Source organism: Canis lupus, chromosome 10 (genome assembly GCF_003254725.2).
Source record: "Canis lupus dingo isolate Sandy chromosome 10, ASM325472v2, whole genome shotgun sequence".
In the NCBI taxonomy this organism is placed as follows: Eukaryota; Metazoa; Chordata; class Mammalia; order Carnivora; family Canidae; genus Canis; species Canis lupus.
This window is the reverse complement of record NC_064252.1, coordinates 51,212,584-51,236,799: the sequence shown is the minus strand read 5'-3', so window position 1 is coordinate 51,236,799 and position 24,216 is coordinate 51,212,584. Positions and strand designations below refer to the sequence as shown.

The 24,216-nt window shown below is 39.0% G+C and overlaps 1 protein-coding gene across 1 annotated transcript in view; it reads right to left on the bottom strand.

Moving 5' to 3' along the window:
* The window catches only part of PPP1R21 (protein phosphatase 1 regulatory subunit 21), a 65,405-nt gene that overhangs the window by 22,710 nt on the left and 18,479 nt on the right, over positions 1 to 24,216 (bottom strand). Inside the window, exons 7-14 of the mRNA XM_025466293.3 lie at positions 23,319 to 23,413; positions 19,076 to 19,128; positions 18,431 to 18,580; positions 14,717 to 14,818; positions 14,539 to 14,627; positions 11,644 to 11,780; positions 6,519 to 6,611; positions 1,762 to 1,889 (exon numbers count right to left, since the gene is read on the bottom strand). Of these exons, the coding sequence (XP_025322078.1) occupies positions 1,762 to 1,889; positions 6,519 to 6,611; positions 11,644 to 11,780; positions 14,539 to 14,627; positions 14,717 to 14,818; positions 18,431 to 18,580; positions 19,076 to 19,128; positions 23,319 to 23,413 (847 nt within the window). The remainder of the gene's footprint in view (positions 1 to 1,761; positions 1,890 to 6,518; positions 6,612 to 11,643; positions 11,781 to 14,538; positions 14,628 to 14,716; positions 14,819 to 18,430; positions 18,581 to 19,075; positions 19,129 to 23,318; positions 23,414 to 24,216) is intronic.

Here is a 24,216-nt window from a genome sequence, read left to right as displayed (position 1 = left end):
ATTAAACTGCTACCGACTAATGTTAGTTCAGATACTTATTTCAGTTAAAAACCACTTATAAAAATTCAGAATGAAGATCATAGACCTATCCTTGAGACATTTTAAGGTTTCAGGTAAAACAATTCTAAAATTAGCTGTGAGGATCTAGGTATTTAATATTTCAGAGTTTTCATAAAAGGTGAAAAATGCAGAGATTCCTTTAAAATGTCAATGTTCCCTTTATCTAGAATTTTTCTTAATGGAATCTAAGTTAGAATTATCTTCAGAAAGCTTCAGCAGCCTATAGATGTAAGCGTTCAAGAGGGAGCAGCAGGGATGCTCTTCTGGCGGAGGAACCCTGTAGGCACAGATCTGTGAACTGACAGGACCTTTAATGATGGCCCCAAACTCTAGCAACATGTCACAAAGACCAGTCTGAGTCTGGGAAAGATGACACTGAATATATTATATGATCTGTGATCACTTCTGATTAACTTAATTACCCGAAAAAAAAAAAAAAAAGTGCTTCTATTATAGACAACCTGTCAGAAAAATAATGGTATATAAATACGGATAGAGAAATTTCCTTGAGAAATTAGGTTGCATCTGCTGAAATAAATGAACTAAGATAGCTCTGAATACAGTCCTTCAGGTTACACACATAAGGGTTATTCTCAGAGAAATCTGAATCACTAAAGGCACATGAACACATACTGAGAACGGGACAAGTGCTGAAACCAGAATATCCAAGATAGAATTTTTAGAGAAAATGCATTTTGGTCAGTTTATAATAATTAAGTGCTTAATGATCCAAATGATCATATCTAGTATTAATGGCTCAATGAAAAGACACATGTTGAAATCACCTTAAAAGCACTTAAGAAATAAAATCACACTCTGTGTCTCTCATGAATAAATAAATAAAATCTTAAAAAAAAAAAAAAAAAAAAAGAGGGGGATCCCTGGGTGGCTCAGCAATCTGGTGCCTGCCTTTGGCCCAGGGTGCAATCCTGGAGTCCAGGGATCAAGTCCCGGGTCGGACTCCCGGCATGGAGCCTGCTTCTTCCTCCGCCTGTGTCTCTGCCTCTCTCTCTCTCTCTCTGTGTCTATCATAAATAAATAAATAAATCTTAAAAAAAAAAAAGAAAGAAAGAAAACCACAGACGTAGCACTGTAACAAATGTTACCAAAAACAACAAAAAATACTAAAAGGGAAAAAAACAAAATATTAATGAAGGTTTTATTGGTTCTTTTTTCTTTTTATATATGTTCCCAATTTCTATAAAGCAGACATTTGATATACACAAAGATGTGTACTGATCATCAAGTATCTTCCTAAAAAAGAAACTGTGAGTGATCTACTTACTCATCACATATGCTAATCAGTCACAGTCACTCCCATATTGCTTTATTTATTTATTTTTTTTAAGATTTTATTTATTTATTCATGATAGTCACACAGAGAGAGACAGAGAGGCAGAGACACAGGCAGAGGGAGAAGCAGGCTCCATGCAGGGAGCCCGACGTGGGATTTGATCCCGGGTCTCCAGGATCGCGCCCCAGGCCAAAGGCAGGCACCAAACCGCTGCGCCACCCAGGGATCCCCCCATATTGATTTAAATATTGGGTAGGGAGAAGGAAAAAGGAGACAACTTTATTTTACAAAAAAGTCGGATATTCCAAAGTCCTTTTACAGATTAGTTTCCCTGTGTCATTCAAGGGGAAAAAAGGAGCTTACTTAAAAATTAAATTTAATGTCAATATAAACCAGAGAAAACTTACCTTTCCTGCTCCATTTGTTAATGCCACTACTGATGACAGGATACAGTCATTCGTTGTAATGAGCTTCTGTGTTGCTGTTGGAAGTTCATGCTCTATTGCAGCTTTCTGACTGTAATGTTTAGAAATATCTATAAAAGCAATCAAATGGAAATTATTATTATCCATATACAAATTGCATATCTACTCTTAGAGACATACACAGTAATATTTGAACAGCAACAACAAAAATGGTCCCAACTCTAACAGGATCACCCTGAGTAGGTCACAAATCCATGTGGAAAGAATAGAGACAAATGAGGGTCTCTCTTTTTTTTTTTTAATTCATTTATTCATTCATTCATTCATTCATTCATTCATTCATTCATGATAGACATAGAGAGAGAGAGAGAGGCAGAGACACAGGCAGAGGGAGAAGCAGGCTCCATGCTGGGAGCCCGATTCAGGACTTGATCCTAGGACTCCAGGATCGCGCCCTGGGCCAAAGGCAGACGCTAAACCGCTGAGCCACCCAGGGATCCCCAAATAAGGGTCTCTTAACACCATCTCGGTGTCTCCATTACAGCCACCAGCTTGTGGATCTGATTATCCCTCATTTGAGTGTTTACCCTTATTCTAGTGCTGGGTAAATGACCCTGACCAGTATTTACCAGTTAAAAACGCTGTTTGGATAGTCTGGGCAGGCACAAATGAAAATTTATCTTGTACTCATATAAGCGAACCACGGGGCTGGAACAGAACAACTAACACAGGTACAATGTCCCGCAACCCTCACTGGACCTTAGCTAGTTTGCTAGCACACACCCTAACACTGGCAAGGGTCTGCAGAGCCAAACCGGGAGTTAACACTCCCCTGCCTGGCTTCACAGGCTACATCCTCCAATCCCCAAATATTCCAACAAAGCCTGTGGTTAGAAAAGCACAGGAGAGGGACACCTAGTGGTTCAGCAGTGGAGTCTCTGCCTTCGGCTCATAGCATGGTCCTGGTCCGGGGATCAAGGCCTGAATTGGCCTCCCTGTGGGGAGCCTGCTTCTCCCTCTGTGTCTCTGCCTCTCTCACAGATAAATAAAATCTTTAAAAAAATGTAAAAAGCACATGAGAGAGAGACTTAGATAAAAGTGTTAAGAGAAATTGCAGTGATGAAACTGGCCAAACAACTAAACTTGGGGGTTTTCTGGGTCTCTGAGAAAGAATGATTTTGTCCTGTAAATAAGGGATAGTGGGAGAATTCTTAAGACAACACTGATTTACAAGGAAGGGTAATTATATTTTTAAATAACAAAGTGTTCACAATTCATTCCCCTCTGAATGGTTTTAGAATATTTCATTCACAACAGCATTATCATTACCAGCAAGGTGAAAAATAAATCACAAAATATGAAAATTAATTTTTATAACAGATGTGTATGCAGAGAATTGCATTTACTCAGAATCAAGGAATCTAGTTGATTTTAGATTATGGAGAATTAAAAAGAAATAAGACTAGTTAGAAAGAAATGGTATTTGAGGTTTAACCTGATATGATCATGCTATTTTAACACAAAATCATTATTTTATGGATAGAATTATTTTTACTAAAATTTTAAAACTGGAGAATTGTTTTATTTATATATTTAGTATACATATATACGTATATATATAAACTATAATTTAAGATAGTTTTACATTCACAGAAAAGTTACAGAGATTTTCTGTATACTCTTTAGCCAGTTTCCCCTATTGTTAACATCTTACATTACTATGGTACAACTGTCACAGCAAAGGAACCAACTAATTGGTATATTACTCTTATGTTTATATTTTTACAAATAAGTGATTATCCTCTATATATTCATAAGATATCCAAGTGAATAAAAATTCAACTGGAATACTGAACATTTCTTTTTAAGATTTATTTATTTGAGAGAGAGCATGCATATGTGCACACACGAGCTGGGGAGATGGGCAAAGGGAGAGGGAGAGAAAGAATACTCAAGCAGACTCCCCACTGAGCAAGGAGCACAATGAGGGGCTTGATCCCAGGACCCTGACATTATAACCTGAGCCAAAATCAAGGGTCATTCGCTTAACTGAATGAGTCACCGAGGCAACCCACTGAACATTTTTATATACTGAACTTGCTAGTCCCTAACACAGACATTTTCTTTCTACACATCACAGAAAGTTGTAGTTGCTATTTTACTGCAAGTACACAAAGGTATAATACAACTTGGTTGGCAAGTAATCTTAAGTGATTGGTATATGACTGAGATACTTATGAAAGTTATACAATACTATGAATACTGACACGGTTTCAACTGAACAGTGCCACTGTAGTTTGACAGTAATAATCCTCTTGATTCAATTGTTTACTCTTTATTGAGTCCAAATATTTCAATTATTTAGGATGCTCCTTGACATTAAATTTTAAATCCAAAAAGAACAAAGAAACCATGTGACCTACGCCAGAGATTTATTTTTCTGTTTCCTATGAATCTACTTGCTTTAGACCTGAGCCTAAAAATCAACAATTCTCACTTAGAATTCCCTTGTTAAATGATTAATTAATTCCTATTTTGAATCCATGTAGGATAGATATGTTTATAAAACTCTAGCTCTCTTTTTACACTGACACCTGCCTGCCTGCCTGCTGACTTCGATCAAGCAATTACTCAGGGCAAAGCAGGAAAGGAAGAGGTTGAGAGTTCTCTGAAACGCAAAGCTTCTTCTGTTAATACCAGCTGATGTTTCATTCTGAGTCCCTGAGAGATAAACAGTAGTCTTCCATGCTCGGTAAAAAGACCAATTTGAATCGTATATCTAACAACAGGACCCCATAATCTTGCCAACTGCCCTTCCTGTTTCCCAATATTCTCTTTATATTATGTTTGCAAGGACAGAAACAAATGGAGGCACTAAGGGGGTTGGGGGGCTGGGGCTCTGATCCTCCCATAAGTTCCATCGACTTATGCCTCAACTGACAACAGTAACATTCTTCAATTTGGGCCACTTGGTGGATTCTTAATCTTATGTATGTATGAATAAAAGCATCTATATAGGGAGGGTCCAGCTGGCTCAGTTGGTGGAGCATGTGACTCTTGATCTAAGGATTGTAGGTATGAGCCCCACAGTGTGGATAGAGATTACTTTTTTAAAAATCTTTAAAAAAAATCTGTAAAAATCATAGATTAATTAAAATAGAAATAAAACCAAGATTTTTTTTAATGTAAGTGAAGCTTTAAAACCCTTCTTATTGGACAGCTACCCTCCACTTTCTAGCCCCTTCTTTATAGGAATGCAAGAGAAACCACTAGCACAAACAAATCATAATATGGGCATAGCAAACTTTAGAAAATAGAACCCAAAAATGTAGCAACAGAACTACCTGTGGTTTCAATGGCCTATTTCTCAGTTAACTAAAGTTCTGGAAGAGAGGATCACAGCTAAGTCTGAATTCCTCAAACCCAAAGCTGCATAGGAAAAAGGCACCAACCAGGCTCTTAGTTTCTCTGCACACCAGACTACTTCTGCTGAGTTGGGGCTGATTATGGTCACTGGCCACCAAGAGTATCTATTTAAGCTGTGATTCCCACAGCCAGGGATAGCTCCACAAGTATAATGATTTTTAAAATTCCTCATAATTAGAGACAAGCCACAGAAAGGCTCATTCTCCATACTGAAGGGTAAGATGGGGCTAGCTAATACTGCTGGCACTAAGAAGGGTTCCCTGCCAATCTACATAGGGGCCTGAATATACCTGTCTTGTACATGCTTTCCAACACTTCTAGGCTTTTAAAATTATTTTCTGTGAAACTCGTAATGGGTTCCTAATTGTTACTTCAACACCACAAAGAATATCTAGCATATTATTAATCTGGGCTATTTCTGGCAACTGCTTCTGCCCTTTCCTCCATCTCCTGCCCCAACTGTCTTCAAAAGGAAAAGAAAGGAAGGAAAAACCCTAGAAGCCATGCAGACCTATAGATTAAAAAGTCGACTAAGAATCACAGTTGGCTAAGAATAATATGAAATGTCCTTCAGCCTACTATATTCTTAGTACATAGCAATTAAAAACTGACCAAAGCTTAAAACCAGACCTTCACTTCTTAAGGTTCCCCTGAACAAAACAGGACTTAAAATGGGCACTTTATTTTTATTTTTTATTTTTTTGAAGACTTATTTATTTATTCAGAGAGAGAGAGAGAGAGAGAGAGAGAGAGAGAGAGAGGCAGAGACACAGGCAGAGGGAGAAGCAGGCCCCCTGCAGGAAGCCTGACGTGGGATTCGATCCCGGGTCTCCAGGATCACACCCCGGGCTGCAGGCGGTGCCAAACTGCTGCGCCACCAGGGCTGCCCAAAATGGGCACTTTAGATGTAAAAATGCACAGGATGGTGGAAAGCTCTCTTGGAACCTTAAACCCTGGTTTCCTCAATTCCTAAACGCGTGGGCTCTAACGAGTTCGAAATGTTTTGCTAAATGCCTCTGAATGGCATGTCTAGCTTGATAAAATTCACACACCTGCCTTAAATCAGTGCAATGTATTTTTGGCTAAAGTACTGTGCACAAGGGTTTCTCTTCAGCACTTTGTTTACCTTCAGAAATGAAGCAGATGGAAAAAGCAGACGGCGGTGAGCTGTGCACTCCAACATAAGCCAAATGCTACTAAGCCTTTTTCTGGGGTCTATTAGCCTTGGCAGTATTTGTTTAAATCTCATTCAGGCAGATCTGAGAAAGTAAGATGAAGGTTTTCAGCTTATTTATGTTCTTTTCAAGCCTCACCTTTCATGACATCATGAAATCCATGCAGAGCAGCACCAACGTTTGTTAAGACAGAACTGTAGTTTGTCCGAAGGAGTCCATCTGGCTCTGTACCTAGGAAACCAAAATCACAAGTCTAAGCATTTTCCCAGGAGACTTCTGAAAAACTGACAGCCCACCCTCTTCCTCTACTTTTTAAAGATTGCTTGTGATGTTTTGAAAATAATGGCCCTTGAAATCTTTGTAGACACATTCAGATATAATGGTGATAGACACATACAACTGATTTGCATCATCCATATCCACAAATATTTTTAATGGTTAAGAATCAAAATTAAATTGTTACGTAGGATAACATATTTTATGATTCTTTTTGAAATGAAAGTTTGTGAGTTTTCACCTTGTTACTACAAAATGCATTTCTCAATTTTTTCTTTCCCTATACATTATTATTTGTTGAACATAACTAAAAACACCATTATTCAGAGTCCCACTTCTGGCATGACAGCATGAGTAGCTTCACAGATTCACTCCCCCAAAAAACTGGCAAAAATTATTTTATTTTTTAATATTTATTTATTAGGGAAAGAGAGAGCACGAGCACATGAGGCGAGGAGAGGAGGGGGGGAGAGAGGCGAAGGAGTAAGTGATTAGAGACAAGCACACTCCTCCTGAGTGCAGAGCCTGACGCTGCTCCTTCCTAGGACTCTGAGATCGTGACCTGAGCCAAAGTCAGATGCTTAACTGACTAAGCCACTGGGTGCCCCTGAAAATTGTTTTAAAATAAACAGACTTTGAAAATGGTCCTAAGTGCATACTTCAAATGAAGAAACATTTATTCAAGGAAATCTTTTTAAAATGGGGGGGGGGGGGAGAATAAAATCTTAACAACTCAGTAAAAACAGCCAGAATCTGCAGTATTTGAACAAAGACCCATTTTCATCCTCCTCTCACCAGCTCAGTGAGCTAGAAATTGCACTCCAGACTGGTGAGGCCAAGAATACAACTCTCCCCTAACTTCCAGCTGGAGGGCTGCATCTTTCCCCTCGACCCAAAACTAAGTTCTGGGTGAGTATGACAGGGGTGGGAATTTTTCCGCCCAGCCCCAACTCTTGGGATGGAGGCTCTACCCTGAGCACAGTACTGCTGAGAATACTGGGGTTCTCTAGCCCCTTGCCCCAGCTCATTTTATCCACATTGAAAAAGGCAAGCCACGGAGACCATAGGCTGTGGCCTACCCCTTCCACCAGTGCTCAGCTACTAAAGCAAGACTGTTATTCTGAGGAAAGGGCATCATTGTCCCCACCTCCAGCACCAGAAACATGGCTCGGAGATTTGGCACAAGGGAGGTACAAGCCTTAAAACAGAAAACTCTGAATCTGTTCCCAAAGGAATTGATTTCATTCTCAACAGAGCATGGAGAAATTCAATTCTAAAGGTGCTCTCAGGAATAATAGAGCTTGTGATGAAAGCAGTTAACAGGAAGTTGGTAGATTCAGTAAAGATGTAAGTTAAACTAGATTCATTACCTAAATGGTAAGTTAAACGATAGATTCATTAAAGATGTAAATTACACTGGCTAGCTGGTTTACTAGAGAAAAAAACAGCTAAGAAGAGCCCTCTGGGGTCATAGCAAACCTTAAACCCTAATCTCAAAAACTATACCTATAAAGAAGCTTAAATTCAACTGGATCAGCTGTAGAGCACTTTATGCCCCCAAGGCATTGCTGAAACCGAGACAGCAGTCTGTCAGCCATGAGTAGAGCTTATCCTTAGTAAGATTAAGAAACAAAACAGGGAAAGGGACTGACAAAACCACTGTTACCCCAAGGCTAGTGTGTGCACGCCCAAGGCTGAACCTCCTGAGAACAACATCAGGTGCTTACTCTGAAAAACTACGAAATCAAATTAAAGATGGCCTACCTAGATGGAAAAATGCACCATGATCATGAACCAGAAAACTTATCATCAAGATGGCAATACTCTCATAGTGGTTTTCCAGGGCTGCTGTATCAAAAGTACCACAAAGGAGATGATTTAAAACAACAGAAAAGAGTTCTCTCACAGTTCTGGAAGCCACAAGTCTAAATCAAAGTGCTACCCAGACCACACTTCCTCCAAATCCTCCAGAGGAGAATAGTTCCTTGCCTCTCCCAGCTTCCGTCAGCCCTACAGGTGCCTTGGCTTGTGGCAGGATTAACTCCAATCCTTGCCTCTATCTTCCTATGGCCTCCCTGAGTCTCTCCTGTGTCTCTGTCTCCACATCTCTCCTTATAAGGATGGCAGTCATCAGACTGACAAGAGCTCTCTTTAAACTAGTAGAACCCCATCTTACTTTGATTACATCTGCAGAGATGCTATTTCCAAATAAAGTTACATACATAAGTACTAGGGTAGAATTTCACATATCTTTTAGGGAGACATAATTCAGCCAACAAGACTCCCCCAAACTAATCTACAGATTCAATGTAATCCCTATCAGAATCCCACCTAACTTCTTTGCAGAAACTAACCAGCTGATTCTAAAATTCACACAGAATTTCAAGGGAACAAGGATAGCCAAACAATCTTGAAAATGAAGAACAAAGTAGGAGGACTCTCACTTCGTCTCAAAACTAACTACAAAGCAACAGCCAGTATAGTATTGGCACAGGATAGATAAATAGATCAATAGAATAAATCTGAGAGTCTAGAAATAAACCCATATATCTATGATCAACTGATTCTTAACAAGTGAGCCAAGGTAATTAACTAGGGAAAGAACAAGTCTTTTTGATAAATAATGCTGAGACGGGCAGCCCGGGTGGCTCAGCAGTTTAGCGCCGCCTTCAGCCCAGGGAGTGATCCTGGAGACCTAGATCGAGTCCTACGTTGGGCTCCCTGCATGGAGCCTGCTTCTCCCTCTGCCTGTGTCTTTGCCTCTCTCTCTCTCTCTCTCTCTGTTTCTCTCATGAATAAATAAATAAAATCTTTAAAAATAATAATAATAATGCTGAGACACCTGGATAAACACATCCAAAAGAGGAAGTTGGACCTTCACCCCATCCCAGATACAAAAATTAACTCAGAATGGATCAAAGACCTAAACATAAGAGCTAAAGCTATTAAACCCTTAGAAGAAAACACAGGGGATAATTTTTATGACCTCATATTGACAACTGATTCTTAGATATGACAGCAAAAGCATGAGCAATAAAATAAAAATAGGGAGGCCTGGGTGGCTCAGCAGTTGAGTGTATGCCTTAGGCTCAGGGTGTGATCCTGGAGTCCTGGGATCGAGTCCCACATTGGGCTCCCTGCACGGAGCCTGCTTCACCCTCCGCCTGTGTTTCTGCCTCTCTCTGTCTCTCATAAATAAATAAAATCTTTAAAAATTAATTAATTAATTAAAATTAAATTGGATTTCATCAAAATAAAAAACTTTCATGCTTCAATGGACACCATCAAAAAAGTGAAAAGACAACCCACAAAATAGAAGAAAATATTGTCAATCATATAACCAAAAAGGGATTTGATCTAGAATGTATAAAGAACACTTAAAATTCAATAATAAAAAGACAACTCAATTAAAAAATAGAGAAAGGATCTGAGTAAACCTATTTCCCAAAGAGACATACAAATGGCCAATAAAACATGAAAAAATGCTTGACATCATTAGATGACAGGGAAATACAAATCAAAACTGCAATGAGATACCACTGCAGAAAGTTAGACAACAAAACTTAGATGGCTAAAATCAAAAAGTCAGATAATAACAAGTGCTGGTGAGGATGTGGAAAAATCAGAACCCTCATACTCTGCTGGTGGGAAGCCACCTTGGAAAACAGTATGGCAGTTCTGCTAATAGTTAAACATGGTTAACATATGACCCAGAAATTCGCCCTCCCACCACCATCCACCCCATCCCCCGGTATATACCCAAGAGAAATGAAGGCTATGCCTACTATGCCTACTCAAACACTTCACAAATATCTAAAGCATCATTATTCATAATAGCCAAAAGGTAGAAACAATACAAACTGTCCATCAACTGATGGGTAAATAAAATGTGGTGGGATATATAATGGGTATTATTCTGCAATAAAACAGAATGGATGAATTTTTTTTTTAGATTTTTTATTTATTTATTCACAAGAGACACACAGAGAGAGAAGCAGAGATACAGGCAGAGGGAGAAGCAGGCTCCATGCAGAGAGCCCGATGTGGGACTCGATCCCAGGTCTCCAGGATCAGGCCCTGGGCTGAAGGCAGAGCTAAACCACTGAGCCACCCAGGCTGCCCAGAATGGATGAATCTTGAGAACATTATGCTGAATGAAAAAAGCAGTCACAAAAGACTATGTTTCCTTTTTTTTTTTTTTTTATGTTTCCATTTTTATGGATTAATTAAATATCATTCCATTTATACAAAATGTTCAGAATAGGCAAATCTATAGACATAAAATACATTAGAAGTCACTTAGTGTCAGAGCGGTATGGAATGGGGGATAAGGTAATAGCTAAAGTATACAAGATTTCTTCTTGAGGTGATGAAAATATTTTTAAATTAACTTTGATATGTGATGATGCATATATCTGTAAATATACTAATAACCACTGAATATTATACTTTAAACGGGTAGATTATATGGTATATAAATTATCTCACATTAAAGCTATTACAAAAAAATAAATCAGAGTATGAAAAATTACGGCATTCTTAAAATATCATTTAAACTGAGATCCATTCAATTACCGAAAATACTCTCTTCAAACTAGAACAAAGGGAAACAAATGACATTTTTACTTCTAAACCTCTCTCCTATGCTACTTGTTGGAAAGTTGCTACCAATTCTTATGCTTTGCCCCTCTCGATTTAAAAAAAAGGATGGAGAGAAAAGGAATTAATATTTAATGCATGTCTTTAATGCCTAATATTGTACATCTTTAATTTAATAATCACTTTACCTCGATTTCATCAATGGAAAAACAGGTACAGAGTAGTAAAGTGATTTGGCCAAGGCCATAAATGTGTAAGGGGCTAGAAGATTTGAATTCAAGTTTTTCTGACTCCAGGTCCTATACTCTTCCTATTCAAACAAGCTAAACAGCTCCCTTCTCCAGGTTCTTGTACTCTAAGTTGAACTACGAGCAACCAACAAACTTACTTGGCAAAGCAAGAAGACCGATGTAAGTCTGCAGCTTCTCAAACACAGCTGTCATCTTTTTCATGTCCTGAGACAGCTCAAGATTCCTGGCTCTCAATGCAGACGTGCAAAGAGACGATTCACATTCTTCTTCTAAACTAGGAATGAGCAGATATTTCAAAAGTGAGCATCGTAACAATTTTCAAACAGCTATAATAAATCATCTGATTTTTCAAACTATGCCCAAAAGAGAAACTTTCCAAAAAAAAAAAAAATTATCTCATGTATAAGGTTCCATTTTTTTTAGACCTCAATACATACACCTATTTGCTGCAGATATTAGTGCTAACAGATGACCAGATGGAAGTAAAAGGCAAAGGCAGGTGCTCATTGGCTTTCCATCCTAGGAGCAACACAAAATTATTTCCTTTAAAAATATTTTGAGGAGCAGTGCCTTGCTAGCTCAGTCAGTAGAGCATATGATTCTTGATCTCAGAGTCATAAGTTCAAGCCCCACAGCGGGCATAGAGCTTACTTTAAAAAAAAAGAGAGAGAGAAGAAGAAGAAGAAAGAAGGAAGAAAGAAGAAAAGAAGAAGAAGAAAAGAAGAAGAAGAAAAGAAGAAGAAGAAGAAGAAGAAGAAGAAGAAGAAGAAGAAGAAGAAGAAGAAGAAAAAAACAACAAAAAAAAAAAACACAAAAAACCTAATTTGGGCAGCCCAGGTGGCTCAGCGGTTTAGCGCCACCTTCGGCCCAGGGCCTGATCCTGGAGATCTGGGATGGAGTCCCACGTAGGGCTTCCCGCATGGAGCCTGCTTTTCCCTCTGCCTGTGTCTCTGCCTCTCTCTCTCTCTCTCTCTCTCTCTCTGTCTCAAATAAATAAATAAATAAATAAATAAATAAATAAATAAATAAATAAAATCTTTTTTAAAAGTTAAAAAATTTGTTTAAAAAACCTAATCCTGAGGAGAAAAATATTGCACATACTGAATTCCTAAAGAAAATTAAATAGGAACTAACGAACAAAATCATTTAGAAACCTTTTTAGTAAAAAGGTTAGTAAAAGCCAAAGAGATTGAAAAACCAATCTATACACCCAAATCTAAAATTAAATGACTAACAATCATATAATACATTGTATCATTTTCAATTTTAAGTGGTTACTTGGGAAAACAATTATAAGGTGAGAAAACAATTATGAGAAAAAAACACATGGACTCTTAACAGTGTTTCTTAAAAATGTGCAGGTAAAGCAAGGAAAGTTATTAACACAGGAATGATAATCATATCCCTTTCCTTCTCTTCCTCTACTTTATAACAGACAGCTTCATTCAATACAAAGCCCATATACTACCAAAAAAAAAAGTCATCTTGTCAATTAATGTGGTTTTTAAAACAATGATAAAAAGTTGTCTTAAAATATAAATATGGGGCACCCTGGTGACTCGTGTGGTTAATTAAGCATCTGCCTTCAGCTCAGGTCATGATCCCAGAGTCCTAGGATTGAGTCCACATTGGGCTTCCTGCTCTGCAGGGAACCTGCTTCTCCCTCTCCCTCTGCTTCTCTCTGTCTCTCATGACTAAATAAATAAAATCTTAAAAAAAAAAAACATAAATATGGGATGAAGATAGGGGATAAAACATTCCAAGAATAGGAATCTAAGATCAAAAAAGGACTTATTCAGTATTTCTAAAAAATGTAACCGTGAAAAAATAAATTAAGGTAAAATAAAAATGCACAATTGTTTCAAGTAGTAAATACCACTTTTGCAATGGTTCTCAAATAGGTTCCTCTTAAACATAAGCCAAATCAATAAGGTATATTCAATTTAGTGTTGTTTAAACTTCTAGAGTCTTTTCAAAAAACTTTAACTTCATTGAAGCATAAGATTAAGAATCTGAATGAAACTATAATTCATAATTATTAGTTTAAGTCCTAATTCCGATTCCTAAAATTCTGTTATACCCGCAAACCGTAAAATTTGGTTACTGAAATGCCTGGTCAGGTTACAATCAGGTAATAAAATGGCTTTTAACACATATTAAATTTTTTAAGTAGTGGAAGTTTACATTTCTGAGAAAGTAAACCTACTATTTTAGTTTTATAAGGATTTATGAACCATAATTACTGTATATTTTCAATATCTCTAAGTTATTCATCTACATATTTTCTAACCCTTATTGTGCAATATATTATAATACATATATGTTCTTATTTTTCTTATGTTCCAGTTGTATTATTCTTTGACTTTTTTTTTTTTTAAGGTTAAATCTTTGGATGAAAAGACTTAGATGAATTAGGGGTCTTGGCAGTTTTAGAACAAAAGTATCAAAACATACAAGCAATATTATCAAATTTCCAGTTACATGGATTATTTTCCCTTTCCCTTCCAGAAATACTTAACGAGGAATATGTAAGGTTACTAAATGGTATCTTCCGTGAGGGCTGGAGGAGATAAAGTTTTTAGTTTATAACTTAAACAAATCACCAATAATAAAAACAAGAAGACACCACTTCAGAGAAACCTAATGATTACAGATCCAACCAATTGTGGAAGCTAATTATTATAACCCCCACCTAAACGTTTACAGCAAAAGGATAAAACTGAAATATTTCTTTCAAGAACTGTGTGATTCACAATCACTGAAAATACGGGTTCACAGCATTACACGGTTATAGCGGTAGCCACACTACAGAACTACTCAAAAACCCCTGACTGATGCACTACAATTCAATTTTCTTAAATATAGGTTTGTGCTGCTCAAGCCATTATTCTCCTTGTTCACAGACATGCCAACTGGCTGTGGTGCAGAGCGAGCCGGTAGTTGCCAAGGGGCACGCGTCACTATTTTAACTTGGGCACAGGTCAGGTGACCCCCCACGAGTCCCCAAGCTCCTTGGCCTCAAGGCTAAGTACCTTTTTAACTGATAAGGAAGAATCTTCCTAAGAAAACATATGTAAGAGGTCAAATGCTCTGAAAAAGTTTTCAATTTCACAGTTGTCTCCTGGAAAAGAAAAATAATTCCAAGGTTAATAGTGTCATTTGACATAAAGGAGCTTCCACTTGCAGAAGTAAAACACAGAAGGAAATTACCAGGACAGTCACAGTATCCTCAGTAATACTTTCAAATAAATGAAGCATTCCTTCCTCAAGAGGGCGGACGTAGGACGCATTTTCATGAAGGTATTGTGAGAACTACGGAAAAGGGGAAGAACCGTCAGTTACGTCACTAGAAAATAACAAATACCTAGAGATTTGTGAATGGACTCGCTGAGTTATAAACCTAAGTTCTTTTGGAAACTTTTTGAGAAAAAGTTTGGCTTTTACAAAAAAGGGATGCTCACCCTCTAACAGTCCCAAATACAGTCCCCAAGTCCCCATCTCATTCCAAATGGAGGAACCTGAAGAGAGGTGACATCATTTAACCAGGCATGGGAGGAAACACAGAGGGGACACTGCCTTACAACCCACCACAGGCATTCCCCAATCACCTGCTTCTCTAAAGAGGGCTCAGGAAAGAAAAAGAAAGAAAAGAAAAGAAACCTGTATGAAAGATTTTTATGTTATGTTCCTCATTTTTTAAAAAACAAGCCTATTAAGGACAGCTCCTTATTTTTACTGTGTATGATGTTCAGGGTTAACAAATTCCAGGAATATATAATTATCACCAGAATGAGGATGTAAAAACTTTTATAACTGTCACTGATACCTTAGTATTTATAAAGAATTAATTCAGTATGAAGAATAAATTCAGAAAAAAAATCCTACAGGCATTTAGACAATTTAGTAGCAAAAAGTTAATTTTCACTTATGAAGTTTCTCAATTATCCAAATATTGTATAATGGCTCAAATTCTGATTTCTCAGTACAGAAATGTAAAATCTCATTATGCAGAAATGTGATTCAACTGGCCATACTGCAAACTATAGATATCTGGCCCTGGGCAACTCATTTGATCTCTCTGAGCTTCAATCATAAATGTCTACTTTATGATTTTATGGACAAGTCTAAACCACTCTGGTCATCTTTTAACAAGTGGTTTCTGAATCTCCTTCAATAATACAGATTTATTAGGGGTGCCTGGATGGCTCAGTCAGTTAAGCGTCTGCCTTTGGCTCAGGTCATGATCCTAGAGTCCTGGGATCGAGTCCCATGTAGGGCTCCCTGCTCAGTGGGGAACCTGCTTCTCCCTCTCTCACTTATTGCTTTTCCTGCCTGCATTCTCTCTCAAATAAATAAATAAAATAATACACACTTATTAGAAAAACCACATAGAACCTTTCATATGCCAAAGCACCAAAGATAAAATATTGAGAAATAAATGAATTCTTCAGAGTGATAAAGTGTTTCAGATAAGATTAACATATTTGATTCTCACTGTATAACCATTATGTAGCAACAAGCTAAAAAAAATTCCAAAAAAGGGACAAATATATTTTTTGATATTACAGGAAGTATAAAATAAAATATAACTTTTACATTAAAATGCTGCAATACTGTTTCCCAACCCAAATCATCTGAAAGCTTTTTCCCACAGTGAAATTAAAGGCCCAAAGTTTAACTGTTTATGAACGTCAATAGATTCATGAAGTCAGATCAAAACTGATGAAAATCAAGCCCCTCCCAAGGGCCTCCTATGTGTAAGGTATAACAATTATCGGAATTAACCTTTACTGAGTGCTTACTACGTGCCAGGCACTATTCTCAGTACTTCACATATATTATCTACTTAATCCTCAAACTTAAACATATGTACCTGTGAAGTATGTACCCTATCCTCCATTTTAAATATTAGGACACTGAAGCACAGAGAGGCTAAATAAATTGCCCCAAGGGGACACAGAAAGTGCCTGGGACCCCCTTAGTTTGACTCCAGAGTCCAGCTTGGGCTATACTAATTGGTACTTACAGGATACATGGACATAAACACTATTCAAACCCTGGAAACAGGGCAGCCCCGGTGGCTCAGCGGTTTAGTGCCGCCTTCGGCCCAGGGTATGATCCTGGAGACCCAGGATTGAGTCCCACGTTGGGCTCCCTGCATGGAGTCTGCTTCTCCCTCTGCTTGTGTCTCTGCCTTTCTGTGTGTCTCTCACGAATAAATAAATAAAATCTTAAAAAAAAAAAAAACCTGGAAACACTGCATGATACACAGAAAGCAAGCTGGAAAGAAGAATCAGCTAAGTAGGAAGAGTGGCAGATTCATTTCAGAAAGCCACATTATGATGCACTTCAAGTACATATCTATAGTAAGATCCCTCAATTTCCTCCCTGTGGGGGCCAGCCTTTGAGATAGCCCCAATGATCCCTGTCTCAGCTTTTATGGCTTTCTGTAGTACTCTTGCATACTGTTTCAAGGCTGGTCTGTGTGACCAATACAATATGGTAGTAGTGATGGTACTCAGTACCCGGGATAAGTTATAACAGGCACTGCGGCTTCTACTCTGCCCTCTCTTGGACCACTCATTCTAGGGGAGGTTAATTGCTATGTCTTGAGGACACTCAAGCAGTCCTATGGAGAGGTGAGAAACCTCCATGAGAAACCAAGGCTTCCAGCCAACAACCAGCACTAACTCACCAGCCACGTGAATGCACCCCCTGGGAAGCAGATGCTCCACCCTAGTCAAGTCTTTAGATGAATTCGGCCTCAGCTGACTCTTGACTGAAACTTTATGAGAGATCATGAAGCAGAAGCCCCCCAGCTACTTTTCTCCTGAATTCTTGACCCACAGAAATGGTCTGAGATAATAAATGTTTGCTGTTTTAAACTACTAAATTTTGGTGTAATTTATTACACAGTAATACAGAATTAATACACTATTTATTTTTTCCTTTTCAGTTAAATGTGGTCTTGCAAGCTACTTTAAATCCTTTTTTAGAACTAGCTAGGGAGAAAAAAGGAAAGAAAGGAGAGAAATTTGCCAGGCCCCAAAAAAGCACATGGACTGAAGGGAATGACAGTCAACCCTCTCCTTATTCCTTATTTAAACGTCACACACCCTGAAAATGCTCCAAAGCTCAACCAGAGAAGCAGTTTCACTCCCACTCCATACCCCAGCAGGAAAGGTCAACTATACCCACATACACTTTTTTGCTTTTAAACATACCCAGTGATGAAAGTTACACAGTAAGTACAAATAGGGAGAGAGAAAAAGGCCGGCAAACTGATTTTTCCAAAAATAAAATGGCACTTTTCATTATATCACAGCCAAGTCAAAAAACTACAAAAGGCCCCAATCCTACATACAAAGCGTAAGTCTGGGCCTTAGCCTGACCCCAGGGACCTTCCAGAGTCTGGAGCCATGTTTTTGTCTTTGCAACCTGACCTCTCATTCCTCTACTTCGAGAAGACTTCACACTCTTGCCAAAACAGTTTGCATCCTGCTCCCTCCCCACCCCCCACACACATTCCCTTATGCTTTCCTACTCCGGGACTTTGCTCCTGTCTTGCTCTCTTCTGGAGGAAAACACACCTGTTCTATTTCTCTCCTCTTACTCAAATCTTGCTCGTGTTTTGAAGCCTGTTCAAATCCCTAGACAACCTTTCCCAGACACTTCCACCAATAGCAATCTTCCCTCCTTGATGACCTTACAACACTTACTGGCCTTATCACCCACACTTCCCCAGTATTTAATTTCTTAAGAATCTCCATGTTTGCCACATTTTATCTTAAGGTTAAAGACTGTGAATTATAGTTTTCTTCCATTACTCCACAGCCCTTTGGCTGATGCGCAGTGGTCTGAAAAGAAATAACATGTCTTCCTACTTTTTCAGGGCAAAGAAAAGGTATCCTGAGTTAAATTTACCTTCTGATTCAACGGAGATATAGTGTCAATGGCAGAATCAATAGGAAAAATCTGAATCCTCTGTTCTGTATAGGTGTGAAAATTCAGAAGAGCAGTCACAAGATCTTGAACAAAAGCCAGGGCCTGCCCGGCAATGTCCCGCATCTTCAGCTTTTAAATGAAAAGTACATAAAGTTAACTATCTAATTACTATTCTCAAGCAACTTTATTTAGTATAAGTCTGCTTTTAGAGAAAACATTTAAATTCCAGTATAATTAATCTCGAATTTAAATTCATTTGCTTCCACTTGGATTTTAATATTCCCATCTAAGTAAATTAGAAAGCCACCAGTTTTGGCAACTAGACCTCCTCTATTCAATCTAGACTGTGTAAGTGCAAGGTCCACCAATCTAGCAGAAAAGGAATGGCTCATAAAATAAGTGCATCCTGTAATTCAGTTCCAATGTTATCAGATGAGAGCAAAAATCTATATTACTTTTAAATTCAGAAAGTAGCAACTTACACAATTTTTTTAAAATGTATGAGAAAGTAAAGCAAAAGTTAAACACAATGGGTTAGTGTACTAAACAGAGGCCCAAACAATAAATTCTTGTTTCTTAAAAGTTTGACATACATATCACTGAAAATCAAAACATTATCATTACCTGATGTCTCCTATTGTGAAGTGGAACGTTCAAAGCGTTATACTGACTATATTCTATAAAACAAAAATAGATGCACAATAAGTCATTTTACGTTTATGGAAAAACAGCATACCTAAAATACAATGAATTCTCTGTGGCAAAATCAGCTTTAACTAAGAATTTTAAATGATCAAAGCCACAATCACAGTATAATAATGGAATTTATATAGAATCAGTTGTTTCTCAGATAAAGTAATACTTTTTTTTCTTTTTTTAAGTAGGCTCCATGCCCAACGTGGGGCTTGAACTCACAGCCCAGAGAGCAAGAGTCACTTGCTCCACTGAGCCGGCCAGGAGCCCCTCACTTTTTTTAACTTTAGGATAAACAAACCCTGAGCTTCTGTTTCGAAGAAATCATTTCAAAAACCTGAGGCCTTTCAAGATAACCTAGAAAGGCCCATGACGTTTTGCTACGTTCAGTCATGCTCCATTCTAAAATACCCATGCACACAGCTGCCACACCAGTCATCCAGAAATACCACCGTGTTCACAACACTACACTACTTGACAGTCTACCACTGCCTGTTACTGCTGATCCCAACAACTCAATCCTAACTCTTCTGGGTTGGCTTCCTCATTTTCCCACCGTCCTTCTCTCTAACCTAGACTTTGTCCCCAACCTCGGATAGCTTCCCAACACCCAGGCTCAGGCTTCAGTCCCCTCCTTCATCTCTGCTCCTCTCTGCATACCACTCCAGCCACTCAAACTGTCCCTCCTCCACCTAGTCCTCAGTCAGAAAGACCTGGTGCCAAAATCTGACTCAGAAAGTCCCCATGCTTCTCTCAGCCAGTTCTCTCTTATAACCACATTTCTACCAAGGGCCTGGTCTCCCATCCACAGTTCATCTACTTTCCTCTCGGTCCTCTGTGGGCCTTGCTTGTTTGCCTTCCCAGCCTGGTCCATTGTTTCCAACAATGCTCTTGCTGCACAAAAAGAGATCAGGGTCCATGACAACCTAATTTACCAAACTTAAGGGGCCTTCACGGCTTCCACAATCCATAACTTCATTGCTATACCCCTTCCCAAGGCATCTGCTCCACACCTTTTCCATTTTAAGCCCCAGACACCTTTCTTCCTCTCCTCCCCTGCCCTGGGATGGGGTGGCCTCCCACTACAATGGCAGGAAGACAAAGGCCAAAGCCCAAGGGGTTCTTATGTTTCCTACCGTCCACCTCATAGTCCCTGGCTTCACATATCTGGTCCTTAGCTAATCTTCCCGCTGGGTCCCCAGCAGTAGCTCCTTCTGGCCGGTCAGGGCCTAATCCATCAACCACACCCTCCTCCCCACTACATCTTCACAGGTACCTTCAAAAAAAGCATTTATTGTAGCTTTTAAAAGTCTGTCTCCACAGTGACTTCCTCCCCTTTACTTTTATCATACTGAATCCTCTGCCCTCACCCATCTCCTGCACAACACCACCATTTTTTTTTATTCTGCTAGAATGCTGAGCTCCTAACCTTCCCCATCTTCATTCCAGCTACTCAAAGAACAGCATGTCTATGACTGTTGCTCAGCACCCATTCACCTCTAACCCTCCTGCTAGCCATCTACCAACCCCTCCACCCCACATGGAAACACTCCTCTCAAAGTCACCAAAGCAGCTGCCTTTACTGTCACATCACCCTTTCTGAGCTCCCCATAGCAATGCTAGAACTGCCCAGCACCACCAGGCTGAACACTCCTGTCCCCCGCTTTCATGTCATCTCATTTCCCCAGCTCCTCACCACCTCCACCACCTCAGCCCTTCTTCTTCCTGACCACTGTGAGGGAAAACTCTCCAAGGACATTGTGTGGGCCTCTCTGCATTTAGTGTGGGCCTCTCCCCACATTTCCACCACTCTCAATGCCCATTCATCCCAACAGAGTCAACTCCAGTCTCTCTCCAGGCTTTTACTTAGAAATGCATATACCAAGGGGTACCTGGGGGGCTCAGTCAATTGGGCATCTGCCTTAGCTCAGGTCATAATCTCAGGGTCCTGGGATCAGCTCCACATCAGGCTCCCTTCTCAAGGACAGTCTGCTTCTCCCTCTGCCCTCCCCCTCACTTGTGCACTTCTGTGCACAAATAAATAAAATCTTAAAATAAATAAAATCTTAAACACACACACACACACACACCCCAATAGATAAATTTATACTGATCCATCAGTCAGAATATTAAACAACAAAGTTAACCTCATCATCTTTTCTATAAACCTGCCCGTTGTGTGCCTCTTTGATTTCTGTCAACGGCACCACATCTTTCCCCCACACTGCCTCCTCCAGTTCCCTTCCGGCCTGCATTCATCTCCCTGACAACTCAGGCTCCAGCCTCCAGAAGTACACACCACGACTAGCATCACAACAGTCTTGGCCCCCTTTCCCCATTCAGTCTACACCCTTGCCAGACTAGCTCTGTGAGTGCACAGATCTCATCGTGACATTACCTGGACCAAAGGCTTCAACATGCCTATCACCTTGTGAATTGAGTCCCAACTCCCTGGCCCACAACTCTAGGGTCTAGCCCCATCTACCCTTTCAGAACTTGCCTACCCCACCCACTCTAGCCTCCTGTCACACTTTAACTCATTACTGCTCATCAGACCATGACAGCACCTTTTGTCCCACGTACCACACTCCACTTAATTCCCTGGTTTGTTCTCCTGCATCTCTGCCCAATAAAACCAACTCACATATCCAAGCCCAGCTCAAAGCACGCTTCTTCCAAAAGACTTCCCCAAACAACCCTGCCAGCAGTAATCTGTCCTTCCTCTGAAACCCCAACAGTCTCTTTATTGAACAGGTTAGCTTATATTTTAGACATTTCTATACATTATCTCTCCCCTTCTGGAGAGGGCATTTCTATACATTCCCTCTCTGCTTCTTTTAAGGCAGAGATTTTTGTCTTAGAAATTTTTTTTTAAGATTTTATTTATTTATTAGAGACACACAGAGAGAAAGAGAAAGAGAGAGAGATTGAGAGAAAGAGAGAGGCAGAACACAGGCAGAGGAAGAAGCAGGCTCCATGCAGAGAGAGCCTGATGTGGGACTCGATCCTGGGTCTCCAGGATCACACCCTGGGCTGAAGACGGCGCTAAACTGCTGAGCCACCAGGGCTGCCCAAGTCTTAGAAATGTTTATGCCCCTTGTACTCCCTATCCATCTGAGCACTCAACAATGATCTCCTAAATATTGCGGAACTAAAAGTAACCTACATTGACATGATAAGGATCTAAAGCAGGGTGACAACTAGTACTGGAAGAGGAGAGAGAAATCCAAAAGAGATCCAGAAGGAAATTATTAGGACCTGATGACTAATTGATACAAAGATTAAAGGGAAAATGAAATGCCAAGATTTCAAGTCTAGCAGATCAAAGTACGCTAGTGCTATTTACATTAATGTAGAAACTAGAAACAGGTGTTATTTTCAGAGGAACTTAGGCTTTGATATAATAATGACATATGCTGATTTCAGTGTTAGATCAAACTGTTTTTCTCTGGTGTCTTTTCTTTCCTCTTTTCTTAGGTCTTCGGGGAGAAAAATTTAGGGGAAGTAAAAAATTTTAATCATGTGACTATAAAAAAGGGAATCTGTACTTATTTGAATATAAGCTTCAAAATTTCAAGCAATTAAATAAAATATATTCTTTTTCAAGGTTATGATTTAATTTTTCCTTAAACATTACAAAATTGGCACCTATTACACATGTAAGTTGATTTCTTTTAAGTTTGTTTTCTTGCTCTTGGTTATATAAATTGCCAGACCATTCCTATTCAAGATGAATAGGAAGCAGGATTTACTCAAGTCAGCTCCGTAACTATCAGTGAGGATCACCAAAAGTGCTAGAGATACCAGAATGAGAAGATCCACTCCCACTACCCTTCCCTCATTCCTCCCACCATGAACAGCTTCTCTTACACAAATTTTCAAGTACTTTATGTTCAGGTTGGTTTTCACCCAGGGATATGCTAAATACATGCAATAAAAAAAATAAAAAAATTTAAAAAACATGGATTTGAACTTTTTTCAAGAAGGCTGAGTTAGGAGTCAGTCTCCCTATGAAATATGAAGACCACAGCTGATCAAAAAATAAAAAGAAAGCTACCCTCTGTTGAGCCAATGAAGTTTTTTGCCAAATATATTAAAAATTTTTTAAACTAGTTTGTGACCACAGAGAGAGGTTCAAAGGTGCAAATAATGGAAAAGTGTACGTAATACCTACTTGTATCATTAAAAGGTACTTTTTCCGTGATGATTGATAAGGATTCCTCTAATCTACCTGACAAATCTTCATGAAGATTCTTTAACTGTAATTGACTGAAAGGAAAAAAAAAACACAAAACCACATGATCATCAATCAGACAGCGGATCCTCACTTCCTTGCTACCATAACACCTGGTATCAAGCTTTCAGAGAATCATGCCTGACACCAGGATACTCGTGGTGGTAGATAATTATTCAATGATGAAGAAAAATACTAATCCTTGATTCCAAAGCCCCTGAGACTTCTATTGAATGATGTTAAGACTGTCAGAATTTATCACAGTCCCAGTATCTAATACAATCTTATCAGTTTATTTCCCCAAGTGCAAAGTAACCTTAGAGCAGTTTCAAAACCACAAATTTTCTCTTTCCGGCACATAAATGTTAGTTCAAGTATTACAATGAAGTTTTTTTTTAAGTACTGTATCAGATTTTTCCCCCCTTGAGCTCAAAATCTGATAGTTTTTCTATTTTTGATTCAATTATGAGCATGAGCATACATCTAAACCACACATGTAATTTGACCAATGCAACTAAACTGAAGAAATTCACGTGACTGATTCTATTGAAATCTAAAGTGTTATGTCATTTATCAAATAAATGCTGGAGTTACTACCCATCAATTCATCATATTTGAATTTTAAGATTTAGGTATCTCCAAATTAGATCCCACTGTCTCCATTTTATTCAAAATGTACCATTAAAACATTGGCACAGTGAAAAAGAGTCAGTTTTCCTGCCTGGAACTCTCAGAAAACTCTCTCTTCAGGGTAGCCTGAATCAGAAAGCGACCAGTTCTCAGTACAGGAGCCCCAGACCGCCAGCTGCCACAGCCACAAGCATCTGCAGGCTGATGA